At 36.7% G+C, this 11,974-nt stretch overlaps 1 protein-coding gene across 1 annotated transcript in view; it reads left to right on the top strand.

Annotated features, from left to right (window-relative positions):
• LOC104489778 (collagen alpha-1(XIX) chain-like) overlaps window positions 1–11,974 on the top strand; it is a gene marked incomplete at its 3' end in the record, with an annotated part of 34,595 nt that overhangs the window by 3,660 nt on the left and 18,961 nt on the right. The window contains exons 2-3 of the mRNA XM_010131979.1: window positions 5,522–5,590; window positions 6,074–6,173. Coding sequence (XP_010130281.1) covers window positions 5,522–5,590; window positions 6,074–6,173 — 169 coding nt within the window. The remainder of the gene's footprint in view (window positions 1–5,521; window positions 5,591–6,073; window positions 6,174–11,974) is intronic.

Consider the following 11,974-nt stretch of genomic DNA (forward strand, 5'->3'; position numbering starts at 1 on the left):
AAGTGTAAAAAAACAACCCCAACCCCCCCCCCCCTTTTTTTTTTTTTTTTTTTTTTTTGGAAAGGTAGAGAAAGAAAAAAGCATCAACTCCCGCAACCAAGATATTCACCTGGAATATCACAGAATCATAGAATAGTTTGGGCTGGAAGGGGTCTCCAAAGATTATCTAGATCAACCCCCTGCAGTGAGCAGGGGCGTCTTCAACCAGATCAAGTTGCTCAGAGCCCCATCCAACCTGACCTTGAAAGTTTCCAAAGATGAGGCATCCAGCGTTTCACTACCCTCATTGTAAGAAGTTTCTTCCTTATATCTAGTCTAAATCTTCTCTCCTTTAGTTTAAAGCAATAAACGCTTGTCCTGTTGCAACAGGCCTTGCTAAAAAGTTTGTCCCTGTCTTTTGTACAGGTATTAAGTATTGAAAGGCTGCAGTAAGGTCTCTTCATAGCCTTCTCAGGCTGAACAACCCCAACTCTCTGATCCTTTCTTCATAGGAGAGGTGTTCCATCCCTCTTATAATTTGTGTGGCCTGCCTCTGGACTTTCTCCAGCAGGTCCGTGTCTTTCCTGTGCTGAGGACTCCAGAGCTGGACACAGTACTTCAGGTGAGGTCTCATCAGAGCAGAGAGAGAGGCAGAATCATCTCCCTTGACCTGCTGGCCATGCTTCTTTTGATGCAGCCCAGGACATGGTTGGCTTTCTGGGCTGGAATGGACATTGTTGGCTCATATCCAGCTTTTCATCCACCAGTACCCTCAAGTCCTTCTCTGCAGGCCGGCTTGCAATCCTTCCTCCCCCAGCCTGTATTGATACTGGGGTTGCCCTGACCCTTAGCCTTAGCCTTGCACTTGGCCTTGTTGAGATTCATGTGGCCCACTTCTCAGTCTTGTCCAGGTCCCTCTGGATGGCATGCTGTCCCTCAGGTATGTCAACCACACCACTCAGCTTGGTCATCTGCAAACTTGTAGAGGGTGCACTGGATCCTACTGTCTGTGTCATTGATGAAGATCTCAAAAGTACTGGTCCCAGGATGGACCCCTTAAGGACACCACTTATCACTGATCTCCATCTGGACATTGTTGACCTCTGCCCTCTAGATGCAACCATCCAAGCAATTTCTCATCCATCGAACAGTCCATCCATCAAATCCATCTCTTTCCAATTTAGAGAGAAGAATGTTGTGGGAGAGTGGGTCGAAGGCCTTACAGAAGTCTAAATAGATGACATCCATAGCTCTTTCCTTGTCCATTGATGTCACTCCATCATAGAAGGCTTCTAGGTTGGTCAGTCAAGACTTGCCCACGGTGAAGCCATGCCAGCTGTTTGAAATAATAGGAAGTCTCATTCTTCCTCATGGAAGGATCCAGTTCCTCAGGGTCTAGCATGACCTTCCTAATACTTGAGCTCTGTTGATATGGATTTCTTAATCCTCCTGCTAAAGCTGTTACATTATTTCCATAATGGTCTAAATAGTCATGAGACTTGGAGTTGAATTCTTTCCTTTATCAATAAAGCTGTAGATTCAGTCTCCTTCATTCTTCCCACCCTTGTCTTCATTAGCACATATGTTGTAATGTAATATGATCTGGTTTATAGAATAAAAAGGAAAAAAAATAACATCTTATTTTCTGGTACTTCTATACATGAGGCTACAGGTATATAGGAAATCAGAATTCTTGATCCTATTTGAAAGACTGGCTGGAGTCTGCTTATCTTCCATACAAATACCTTTGAGGAGGACTTGTTGGATGTCATTGCTGATGCTTGCAGGTATGTCACAAACTCTGAAGAGGTTCCCTGTGTCTATATATTTATGAAGCCTGATCCGGTAAGACTGTGAGACAAATTCTAGCTAGTAGGGGGTTTTGCCTGCAGCTTGAGTCTGCCAGAGGATGTGGTTATAAGTTAGATGGGCTTTGCTCTTTGGCCACGTTCATCTGGCTAATCATGCTGACTGATGGCAACTTCTTTGCCCTTGCAATGTGCATGTCAGTGGTATTAGATGGTAGTTGAAGACTTCATCTGAACCTGAAGTTTAATTATAAAGTAGCAGATAGGTTTTTGTGAAGTGAATCGAGCCATTACAGGCTACACTTGATCTGGAGAAGCCAAGAGTGCTTATTGGAAGCTACAGTTCCCACTCAGGAAGTGCACACAAGAGATGTTTGTAAGAGTGACACTGAAGCATGCACCAGAGCCTCCTCTGTCCTTGTTTGCATGGAAAGGAAAACTGAGCATGGGTCCTAGATGGAAGCTGCAGTGAGCTTCAACAGGTGCACTGATCATTCCAGGAATTCAGAACACGCCATTGCATGTTGCAGCAGATACATCTAGATGCAACGCCTTCATTCTTTTTTTTTCATAATGGCTATTAGAAAACAAAAATTCTTACCAGCACCTTATTGGAGAGACAGAAGATTGGTGATTTGTGATACAGCTGCTGGATCTGCATAAATATGTATTTTTAAAATTATTAGGTTGATTTTATAATAATAAGCTCCTACATAGAGCTCATTGATTTTTAAAGATTAAGCTCTATAATTTGTCCTATGGATAGGTGATCTCATTAATTTATAGGTATGTTAACATTGACATAACTATTTTAATATGAGTTGTTTACTTCAATCCAGATAGACCCAGTTCTGTAATGTAAACTCATTCTTTTTACTGCTTCGTTAGTTTTATAGTAATGTATTCTAACAGGGCAGGTAGGTGTGTGGTTTCAATGCCTGGATTAGCAGTAAGAGTTTGTCTTGGTTTTTTTGTTTTTTTTTTCTTTCCTGAATGTCTTCATGTAGATGTTCTAATTCAGCTACCCACAGGATGAATGGGTAAACTGTCTGTTTTGTCTCAGGCCAAAGAATATTTCAAGATCTGTCAGCAGTACTAAAAGTCTTGGAAGAGCTAACTTTTTGACTGTATGGACTGTAACTGTAGGAAGAATTTTCACCAATTTATAGTAATGAAAATTGTCAGTCTTGTTATGGAGAGGTTTGGGTTTTAATATTTTTGAGTTTTGCCTTAGCTCTCTGGTAAAAAGAATAACATTGGGCTAAAGGAGTGTATCAGCAGCATGAGATAGAAGATTCTCAGTAACTCTTTCACTTCTTCTGGGTATATGGAATACAACCATGTAAGTAACACTTAAATGGCCCGTCTGTGCTGTGACTGTTATGCCACTGATAAAAATAGGTCCACAGACCAGTCTGTGGCATGTGAAGAATTGTTGCTATCATCCCAATAACACAGAAATTATGTCTTGTGAGTTTATTGGAACTTAGAAGAAAGTGGCTGTGGGGAATAAGCTAAAACTGTCTAGTCTTTTGCCACCCAGACCTCATAAGTTAACGATAAAAAAAAAAAAAAAAAAAAAAAAAAAAAAAAAAAAAAAAAAAAGAGCAAAGTCATGTCCCAAGCTTACTGCAGGAGTTAAGATAAAATCAGCAATAAGTATTATCTGGCTGATCTTAATATAAATATGGTAAAGTAATTTAACCAAAAAAGGGAATTTGCCCCATAGTCTTATATATAATAAAAATATTTGGGCTGGAAAACACGTAGATTTAAGACAAACATTTCTCAGTGTGTGTGTGACATGATATTGTGGCTTCATCCATAGCAGGCTTCTTTTACACCAACGTATTTTTCATAGCTATGCTTGTGTAAATCTACCATAACCACATTCATTGTTTTAGGGTGGCTACAGATAAAGGCCTATAGTTTAATAATCTATGTATGTGGTTGGAGGCTGAGGTTTTTAGACCAAAGGGGTTTCTAAGGTGAGCCTGTTTCTGTCCCATAGTGTGAGTGTATATCAAATGGTATATTGAAATTGCAATGCTAGTATGTAATTCCAGTGAATGCTTTCATGCTACATAAAACTCTTTGCAAACTAAGAATCATGAAATATTTCATTTCAGTTTCAGAGATTTCAGCATGAATATTCTTTATAGTTATGTGTCTTTTCTGGGGAAAGGGAATTTATAGTATTTTAAATGCATTTGTTTCATCTCATTTGTTGTGAAATTTTATCTATGTATTGTATAGGTAAATGCATGTATATACGCCTATTTATGTGAAGGAAAGATAATACAGTCTTTTAGAGCCTTAGAACAAATTATTTTGAGTGATGTTACTTCTAGATTGCAATTTAGATGTAAAGGACATGGAACTTCAGGAATTTTATGAAAAAAATGTCTTCCACTCGGTCTGTTCTTTAAACATTGACATAGCTTTCATCAATCAAGTTGTCAAGAGGTGTTTTTTTTTATCTGTATGGTATAATTTCATTTCACTTTAGTGGTTGTTTTCAATTAGCCATTCTTAATTCAGGTCAAATACTGTAATATTTAACAGAATTTTAGACTTTTGAAGGATAATATGCTGTCTACATTATTAGAGAATGAATGACAAATTTCACTTGCTTCAAGATTACAACTATAGCTATTTTGAATGCCGACTTTCAGTCTGGATGCTCTTGGAAATCTTAAAATATAGATGATTTTGAAGGTTAATGGTAGGACAGTCCTCCTCACTTTTTCCATTGAACTGACATTTCAGAAATCCCCTTGACCATCAGTCTTCAGCAGTTTTAGGTATAACTTGGCCATCTTTCCAGTTGCATCAGCTCGACATGGATCTCTGTGCCTGATAAGCACCTGGGCCAAATCCTGCTTGTCATCTTCCATTTGATAGTTTTATTAGGGTTTACTAGGGTTATTTGCAAAGTTTCTTAAAGAAAGAGCCCTATTTCTGACCCATGCATAAAAGTGACATTTCTCTGTATTCACTTCCTGCATGTGTGTATGTATATAAAAATCAAAAAAACCTTTTTGCGACTACGATACTGCACATTAATTATATAGTGTTTGATCTAAGTGTTGTTGGATTTAACCTTAGAATTTACCATGTTCCAGATTTTAGAATGTTCTGCTTTTTTTTTTTTTTACCTAAATACTTTGGTTCAAACTTAATCTCCTATAAAGCTACTAAAATTTCAACCATTTTTTAAAAATATAAGTATTGCTTTCATTGTTTGTTGTATGATATGATTATCCTTGTTAATCCACATTCTTAAATTACTGTTCATTGAAGAAAGAATAGATTACTGTCATGGTAATCAAGCATGTATGCTTTATTGTTTCATATTTATTAATGGAGGGAAAAGGTTTTTCTATTAATGTAGCCAGAAATACAAACACCACTTAGATCAGATGTTACTGCTTTATAGAGTATTGTAGATGGAAAGAGCTTGGTAAGAATTTAGTGCTTTTCTTCTTGTTATATTGTTCATATGAGCTTTAGTAATAAACAACTGAATGAAAATGCGATAAAATTTGTATCTCTTTATGTAATTAGAAGAGTAATATGAAATCTGAAATATCATTGCTCTTATTTAGATTTTGTAATTTGGTTTATTGCTGATTTTCATATCTTAAAGAAACATTCCTGTCATGATTGTTCTTTTTGATTCATTTTTGTTTGATAGAATTTTATGATAGATTCTAAATTATGTTCTCTTGAAGGTTCCCTGTGTCCTTTAATGAAAACAGTTGTCCATCATCTCAAACAACTCAACAGAGACAGTGTTTCAGGTAAATGACTGCATTGATATGGATACCTAAATTAATTGGCTTTTAGTGGATGTAATCATAGCTGACTGAAGCTGGCTTTAAATCTGAAAGGACAGTACAGAATGCCACCCCAATGCTCCAAAAGCTGTTGTTTTTAGGAAGGTGGGGTCAAAATCAGAATCTGTTGTTCTTGGAAAGTGTTGGTTCAAGTTCTGCAGCCACATTAATTTTCATTGTTTTTCCCAAACATCCTTCATTCTTATCAGATCAGATGATAAAAGGAAACAACAAATGCATTTCCCAGGTTGTAAAGTCATCTACGGAGTGAGTTTTCTATTGATAGCTTCTCCGTTGATAAAATGAACGTTGGAAGTTTCTATAACTTCAAGTACTGGTTTTCAAAATAGCTTGTCTGTCTGTACTCTATAAGGTCACCAAATCACTATTTACCTCTGCTTTTAATATTCCATTAAATGAACAAAATCATTTTATCGTATTTCACAGGGTTTGATCTGGCAGAAAGCTTTTCTTTGAGGCAAACATCTTGTGGAGGGGAAAAAATCTGTTTTAAACTGGGAAGCGCACCTCTTGTCAGAGACACAAAGTAAGTAAGCTATTTTCATCCCAAGTCTTTAAAAGACAAGAGTTCAGACTAAATGCTACTAATGAAGTAAAACACTGAGCAGTGTATCCAAAGTATGCCACAGAAAGACAAGTATGTCTGTTTTCAGACATTTTCTTCTGTAACAGTTTTTTCTTCATGAAACATTTTGACTCAGGTGTGTTTTTCTTCTGGAATCTAGGTAGGAAGTTAGTTGCAAATATGTTTTTCTCTAATCATTGTTTTGATAATGAAAACTGTAGGTTATACATAAATATTTATAAAACGATGGAAACAAAGAACTTTCATGGTATGACAAGAAGTGTTATACTAATCTTCCCTGTCCTCTCTCATTACTGCTGGCAGGATTAAAAACAGAGAAGATCAACCATTTCCTTAAACACTATGTTTTTCATGCTTTTTTATTTTTCCAATGGAATTGGCATCTTGCCTTTGAAGAGGAACAGAATGTTGAGTACACAGTGTAGAGGTGACATTAGGCAGCATCCTATTCTGACACAAGGTGGAAATGAAAGGCAGAGACTGCATGAAAAATCTAAAGAAAGGTGAAAGAGAGTAAAGCACAATGAGATTGGATGCATTCAAGTTTGCACAGGGACAAGGAAAAAACAAGAAGCAGTTAGGAATGTAGTTTCAAGTTCCCCATGCTCAGTGGAGAGAGAGAGAGAGAGAATCATCTCAGAGCTGCTTCTTTGAGATGTGTTCCGAGTCATGGGACTGTGGTTTCTGTACAATGTGTTCCTGTGATGGCGAGGGAAGCAACTGTATTCCCACATCTTCAGGTTTGGTATTCTCTGTTGCAAGAGGTTTGGCTGCAGCTTGCCTAGGAAGAAAATACACCCAGCCCTTGGATTTCCTCTTCGCTTGGATGCTGGGCAGAGCAAAGAGGGGCTGTGGGTAGCATGAGGCCAGGAGAATGGGAGAAGAGAGGAATCTGAGGCGGCCAGGAGAATGGGAGAAGAGAGGAATCTGAGGCACCCAGACACAAAACTGTGATCTTTTGGAGAGGAGAGTGATTAAAGAAATAGGATGTAAATGTTGTAGATTACTAGATAGTTGCTAAGTTTTTCTGAAGTATTAGGCACTGTAAATGCTAAATTTTAATGTTCGTGTAATTCTGCAAAGTTAAAGAGAGTAAAATCACTGTCTCTTTTTCTAAGAATTTGGTGGGTTTGGGAAGGGTCTGACAGGTTATATTAAGATTGAAAAATTTCAATCTTTTTCCATAGCTTTTATTAGTAGACCTGAATACTAATGTCTGTGTTTTATTTTTCTTCTTTTAAAAATGGTTTACTAGTGAAGGCGGTGTAAGTGGGGAGTTCATGTCATGGCTGATAGCTGCAGTTTAGCAAAGTCTTAACTCCTAGTGATTTCAAGGAAAATACTCAAGAAAGACAATACTTTTTTGGTTTTACTTTTTTCTGTAGGAGAGAAATCTAACATCTTTTTCTATATTTTATCTTTTCAACTTTTTGGAGGAAGGTTGACTCTGATATAAAAATAGCTAGTTTTTCTTCATTTTCAGTGTAACTTGGGCAGGGGATAAAGAACTTCAGTAAAGGGTAAACCTGGGAAGCAGGTGCATCTTGCTTCTCACATTCCGTTCCTTTCCTGTTATTTTCTTCTGAATAACCTCATTAAAGAAAAACTAAAGAGAAAAAACTTTCCAGTTTCCGCTAAAAATATGTGTTTCTAATGGGTGAAAACTTTAGCTGGGTGAAGCAACTGATGATTATTAATAAAATGCATAACAGTGCTAATGTATGAATATAGATAGGCTGAAAATTAGTATCATGTTATTGATGTTAATAAGATACTAGAAAAGCTTTTCAGTCAGCTTGTGGAATTAAATAGTAACATATATCTTGCTGAATAGCAAAAAGATAAACATTTTCAGTAGCATTCAACTATTCCAGAATTTCCATTAAATCCTAGTCCTTCATGGCAATAGTCTTGCTCGTGCTTTTTTAACCTTTAAATTTAATTATGCTCATGTCATAATTAAGTACAGAATTTACTTTTTTTTATTCAATATGTTGAATATATAATAACATTCTGTGGTTGAGACGAGAGTTTTAAAACTTTTTTAAAAATTAATTTTGATAAGTCTTCTGAACTTCTGAGTTGTTTTGTAAAAATAAGGGCAGAGGGCAGTCAGGAGCATGAAGTCAGGTTTTGGCACGGTAGGGTTACAGTGAAGGATAGTCAGGAACTCAGGTATCTGTCATCATAACCTTATAATTTACTTTATCTCAGTTATCCATATCTTGTAATTTACTTTTTAATTTTTATTTAAATCTCATTCCCTTACATTATGTCAGATTATGTGGTTCCAGACCCCTTGTGTTATTAGATACATAGAGATTTTTAGGATCGCTCTGCCTCAGAAAATATTTTAGTAGACGTGGTGTGCAGTAAGCAGCAGAACAGAGTTTGTTATCCATCCTGCAGGAAACTGAGAGTATCTGATTAAGCTGACTAGCAAGTATCAAGTAACTTGGCACATCTCTTCTTGCATTTCATTCATTCAGTCGTAGCGTGGGTAATAGAAAGCTATGCTGTGCCATTTTTCTTGTGTGATGCCATTTTGGTTTTTTTCAATGGACTTGGAGTAGTGTTGCACCTATTTATATGTTGTAAATAATTTACAATGCAGAGGCAGCTTGGGAAATCGATTATGTCTATTTATGTTGGATTATAGTTATATCTCTTAATCTCTTTTTGTGAGGGATTTCTGTACATATTTTGTCTTGAAATAGGAGATGGATATCTTTTCTTATGCTCTGTGTAAATGACTATTAAATATTAATTTAATTCTAATAATATTTTGTGGATTAAAAAGTGGTTTTTAAATTAAAATATTATGACTTAGTTATTGGAGTTGTTATGTAGACATTAATAGACGTTATTCCTGAGTAAAGTAGTATAACTGAGCCATTCAATCCTGAAGAAATTCACAGTACAATACTGTTAAGCAATCTAATTATATAGTCATAATAATAGTACTTGTATTATGTTTTAATTTTGTTTCAATAAATGCATTATGGAGTGATATTTTGTTCTCTAAAGTTTAACGTGTACTGCCTATGCAGTGTATTCCAGTTTGGCGTAGCGCTTGCTGACAAAAGCAGCACAGGGCTCCATGCTGATAGCAAACCCTTTAGATCTGCCAGCAGTATTCACTTCTTCTGGACATGAGGCCTTTTAGGCTAATCTTTGTTCTTTAGTTGCCTTAGAGTAAATAGGACTATGATGAAATAATGTCACTGTCCTTCTCTAAAGATGCATCAGATGTCAGTTGTTGCTCAGTTTTCTGGGTCGCTGCTGGGCCGTTTTTTTCTCTTCTGAAAGTGCCACTAAAGGAGATAGTAATTTCGGCTGAGTTTCGGAATGTTTTTGAAATGAATGTTAATGATGAGCAAGTCTTAATTGCACTGTCATGGCTCTCTTATTTTGTAGTTTGCTTGGCTTGACGAACCATATTAATCTACTGAAGAGATTGTCATATCTGGTTGTTCAATGATCTCAGAGTTACAGCATTTAGAATTACTCTCACGACTTTTTAGGAATTCTTCCCCTTTTAAGATACTGCAAAAGAGCTTGGATTTTGACTGTATTTGGACTAGTGAGCTCCATCAGCAATGTTGCCACTGCTGCCAGAAGGGCTGTGACTTGGACCATATTTCAGAGTGTTTCACCTACTTGCCATGTCTAGTTCTTGGATGCAGAAATCCTGTTCCCACTTCTGTCAGTATATTTCAGGCTGGAGGATTCTTTCTGCTAAGAACAGATATTGATGATGAGAGAATATTTATGTGGGTTTTTTGTTTGTTTTTAATGCTAACATTTTTAATTGAAAAAATGCATAGGGATTTACATTTCTTAGAGCACAGCTGGCATCAAGCAAAGCACCATTAGAAGCCTTTTCATAGCTAGCACTTTGCTCCTCAAAGGTGTCTGTGTCAGGGTGGCTTTGTAACCATTTGCTTTGCTGTGTGTTCTCTGCTGTCTCTGCTGAGACACCTTTCTTCATCAAACCAATAAATACTGAGTTCCTTGAATATTACTTCAGCTGTCAGTGAATGTCCACACGGGCATGGTTTTTGACTAGTTTTGCACATGACGTGTTTGGGGCAGAAGAGTCAGATTCACCGGTTTTCCTGAAAAACATTATTAAGATATTTATTAAGAAGTAGTATACATATTTCTTAAATACATAATAGAATGGATAGGTGTAAAAAAAACTAGTTTCCAAAAGATTTCATCAAAAACTTTGAAAACATCTACTGAAAATGACAATGAGGTGGCACCCCTTTTTGGGGACAGTAGTTACAGTTGTGCTAACAAGATTTATCTGTGCTTAGACAAAGTCCTGGTAGCCTTTGGTCTATTAAAATATTAGTTATGTAAAGAACTACCTCTCCCTTCCTATATCATATATTTATTTGAGGTCATTTGAACTGTTGGAGCCAACAATGCTAAGACTGAAATGTCTGGTATTTTGGTTGCAGGGTATTTTCAAGAAAAGGGCCTTGTCTCTGGAATTAGCTTCACCAGTGTGGGGAGTTTAGTACAAATCCTGATGCTTGCTTCAGGTCTTTCAAAGCAGTGGATCACAAGCTGCAGTGATACAATCTTTCTCCAATTCTTGTTGAAAGGCACCGAAATTGTGCAGTGTGTTTATTTCTAGAAACTTGAAAACTTACTGCATTTTAGAAATCAAAAAGAAAGGTAATACAGAGATTACTGTTAAAAGAACAAATTGTGGATCTACCTACTGTGTAAATATGAATTATTTCATTTCATAACTAAGAACACCAGGACCTCTTACCATGAAAAATGCTTGGACGATGCTTCTTTTAAAGAATGAACGTGTGTGAATGTATTTTTCCACATATTTGGGCTTGTTTCAATTTGACAATTTTCAAGAAATATGCCAAGATCTTTTTGAACAAATTGAAATTTAGGCATTAGTGGATTTTAATTTCTATATTGGACTTGAAACATCCTATAATTTAACATGCAGTTTACGATGTGAAAAGAACTGGGAAAGCAAAAGTAATGATGGAGAGGTGGCAAAGGGGAAGGGTGTGTATATAAAAATGTATAGTACTTACATTGAAAGCAGACTGTGAGAGAGGAGAAAACCTATTTTAGTTAGGCTGCTTACTGTAGCAAATCTGGCTTCTTTGATTTCTCTTGAGAGTTGAACAGTTAATGTGGTAGCGTCATACCAGATGAATTGGTAAGACTGTGTTGGATGAAGCAGACTGTTTCTTTTCTTTTTTTTTTTCCCCAGCAATGTTCTTGCTGTAAAACACTTTCAGATAGAGGAAAGGAGCTTTTCCGAGATGTGTACTTTAAAGGCACTGGTCTACAATGAGAGTGTGTTGGAGACTAGCAGTATTTCTGTGGATCCCCTCTGTGTTTCATGGTTCAGGATGAAACTTAAGGCAGGCAATAAGCAAATCACAGAAGCACTGAATGAATAAATAGTTCTGCCAACGTACTTTGCTTCCTTAAAAAGCTTTCCTTAATTTGAATAATGTGTATTTCAGTTCAGATTAGTATTATTTGTTTTCCTGCTGCCTTTGTTTTAAAGGAGAAATTTGTCCAGACAAGATTATTATTTGGAAGAAAATAAAATTAGGAGTTCACCTGCACAGCACTCCTTTCCAGCTCTCATCTTCATCTCACTTTCTCCATATCAGCATCAGCCTCTGGTCGGTGAGGCCAGCGGCTGGTCCTCATGGCTGTGAGATCTTCAGCAATCACGACAGGGA

The sequence above is a fragment of the Buceros rhinoceros genome, unplaced genomic scaffold (assembly GCF_000710305.1).
Source record: "Buceros rhinoceros silvestris isolate BGI_N320 unplaced genomic scaffold, ASM71030v1 scaffold11602, whole genome shotgun sequence".
Lineage (NCBI taxonomy): Eukaryota > Metazoa > Chordata > Aves > Bucerotiformes > Bucerotidae > Buceros > Buceros rhinoceros.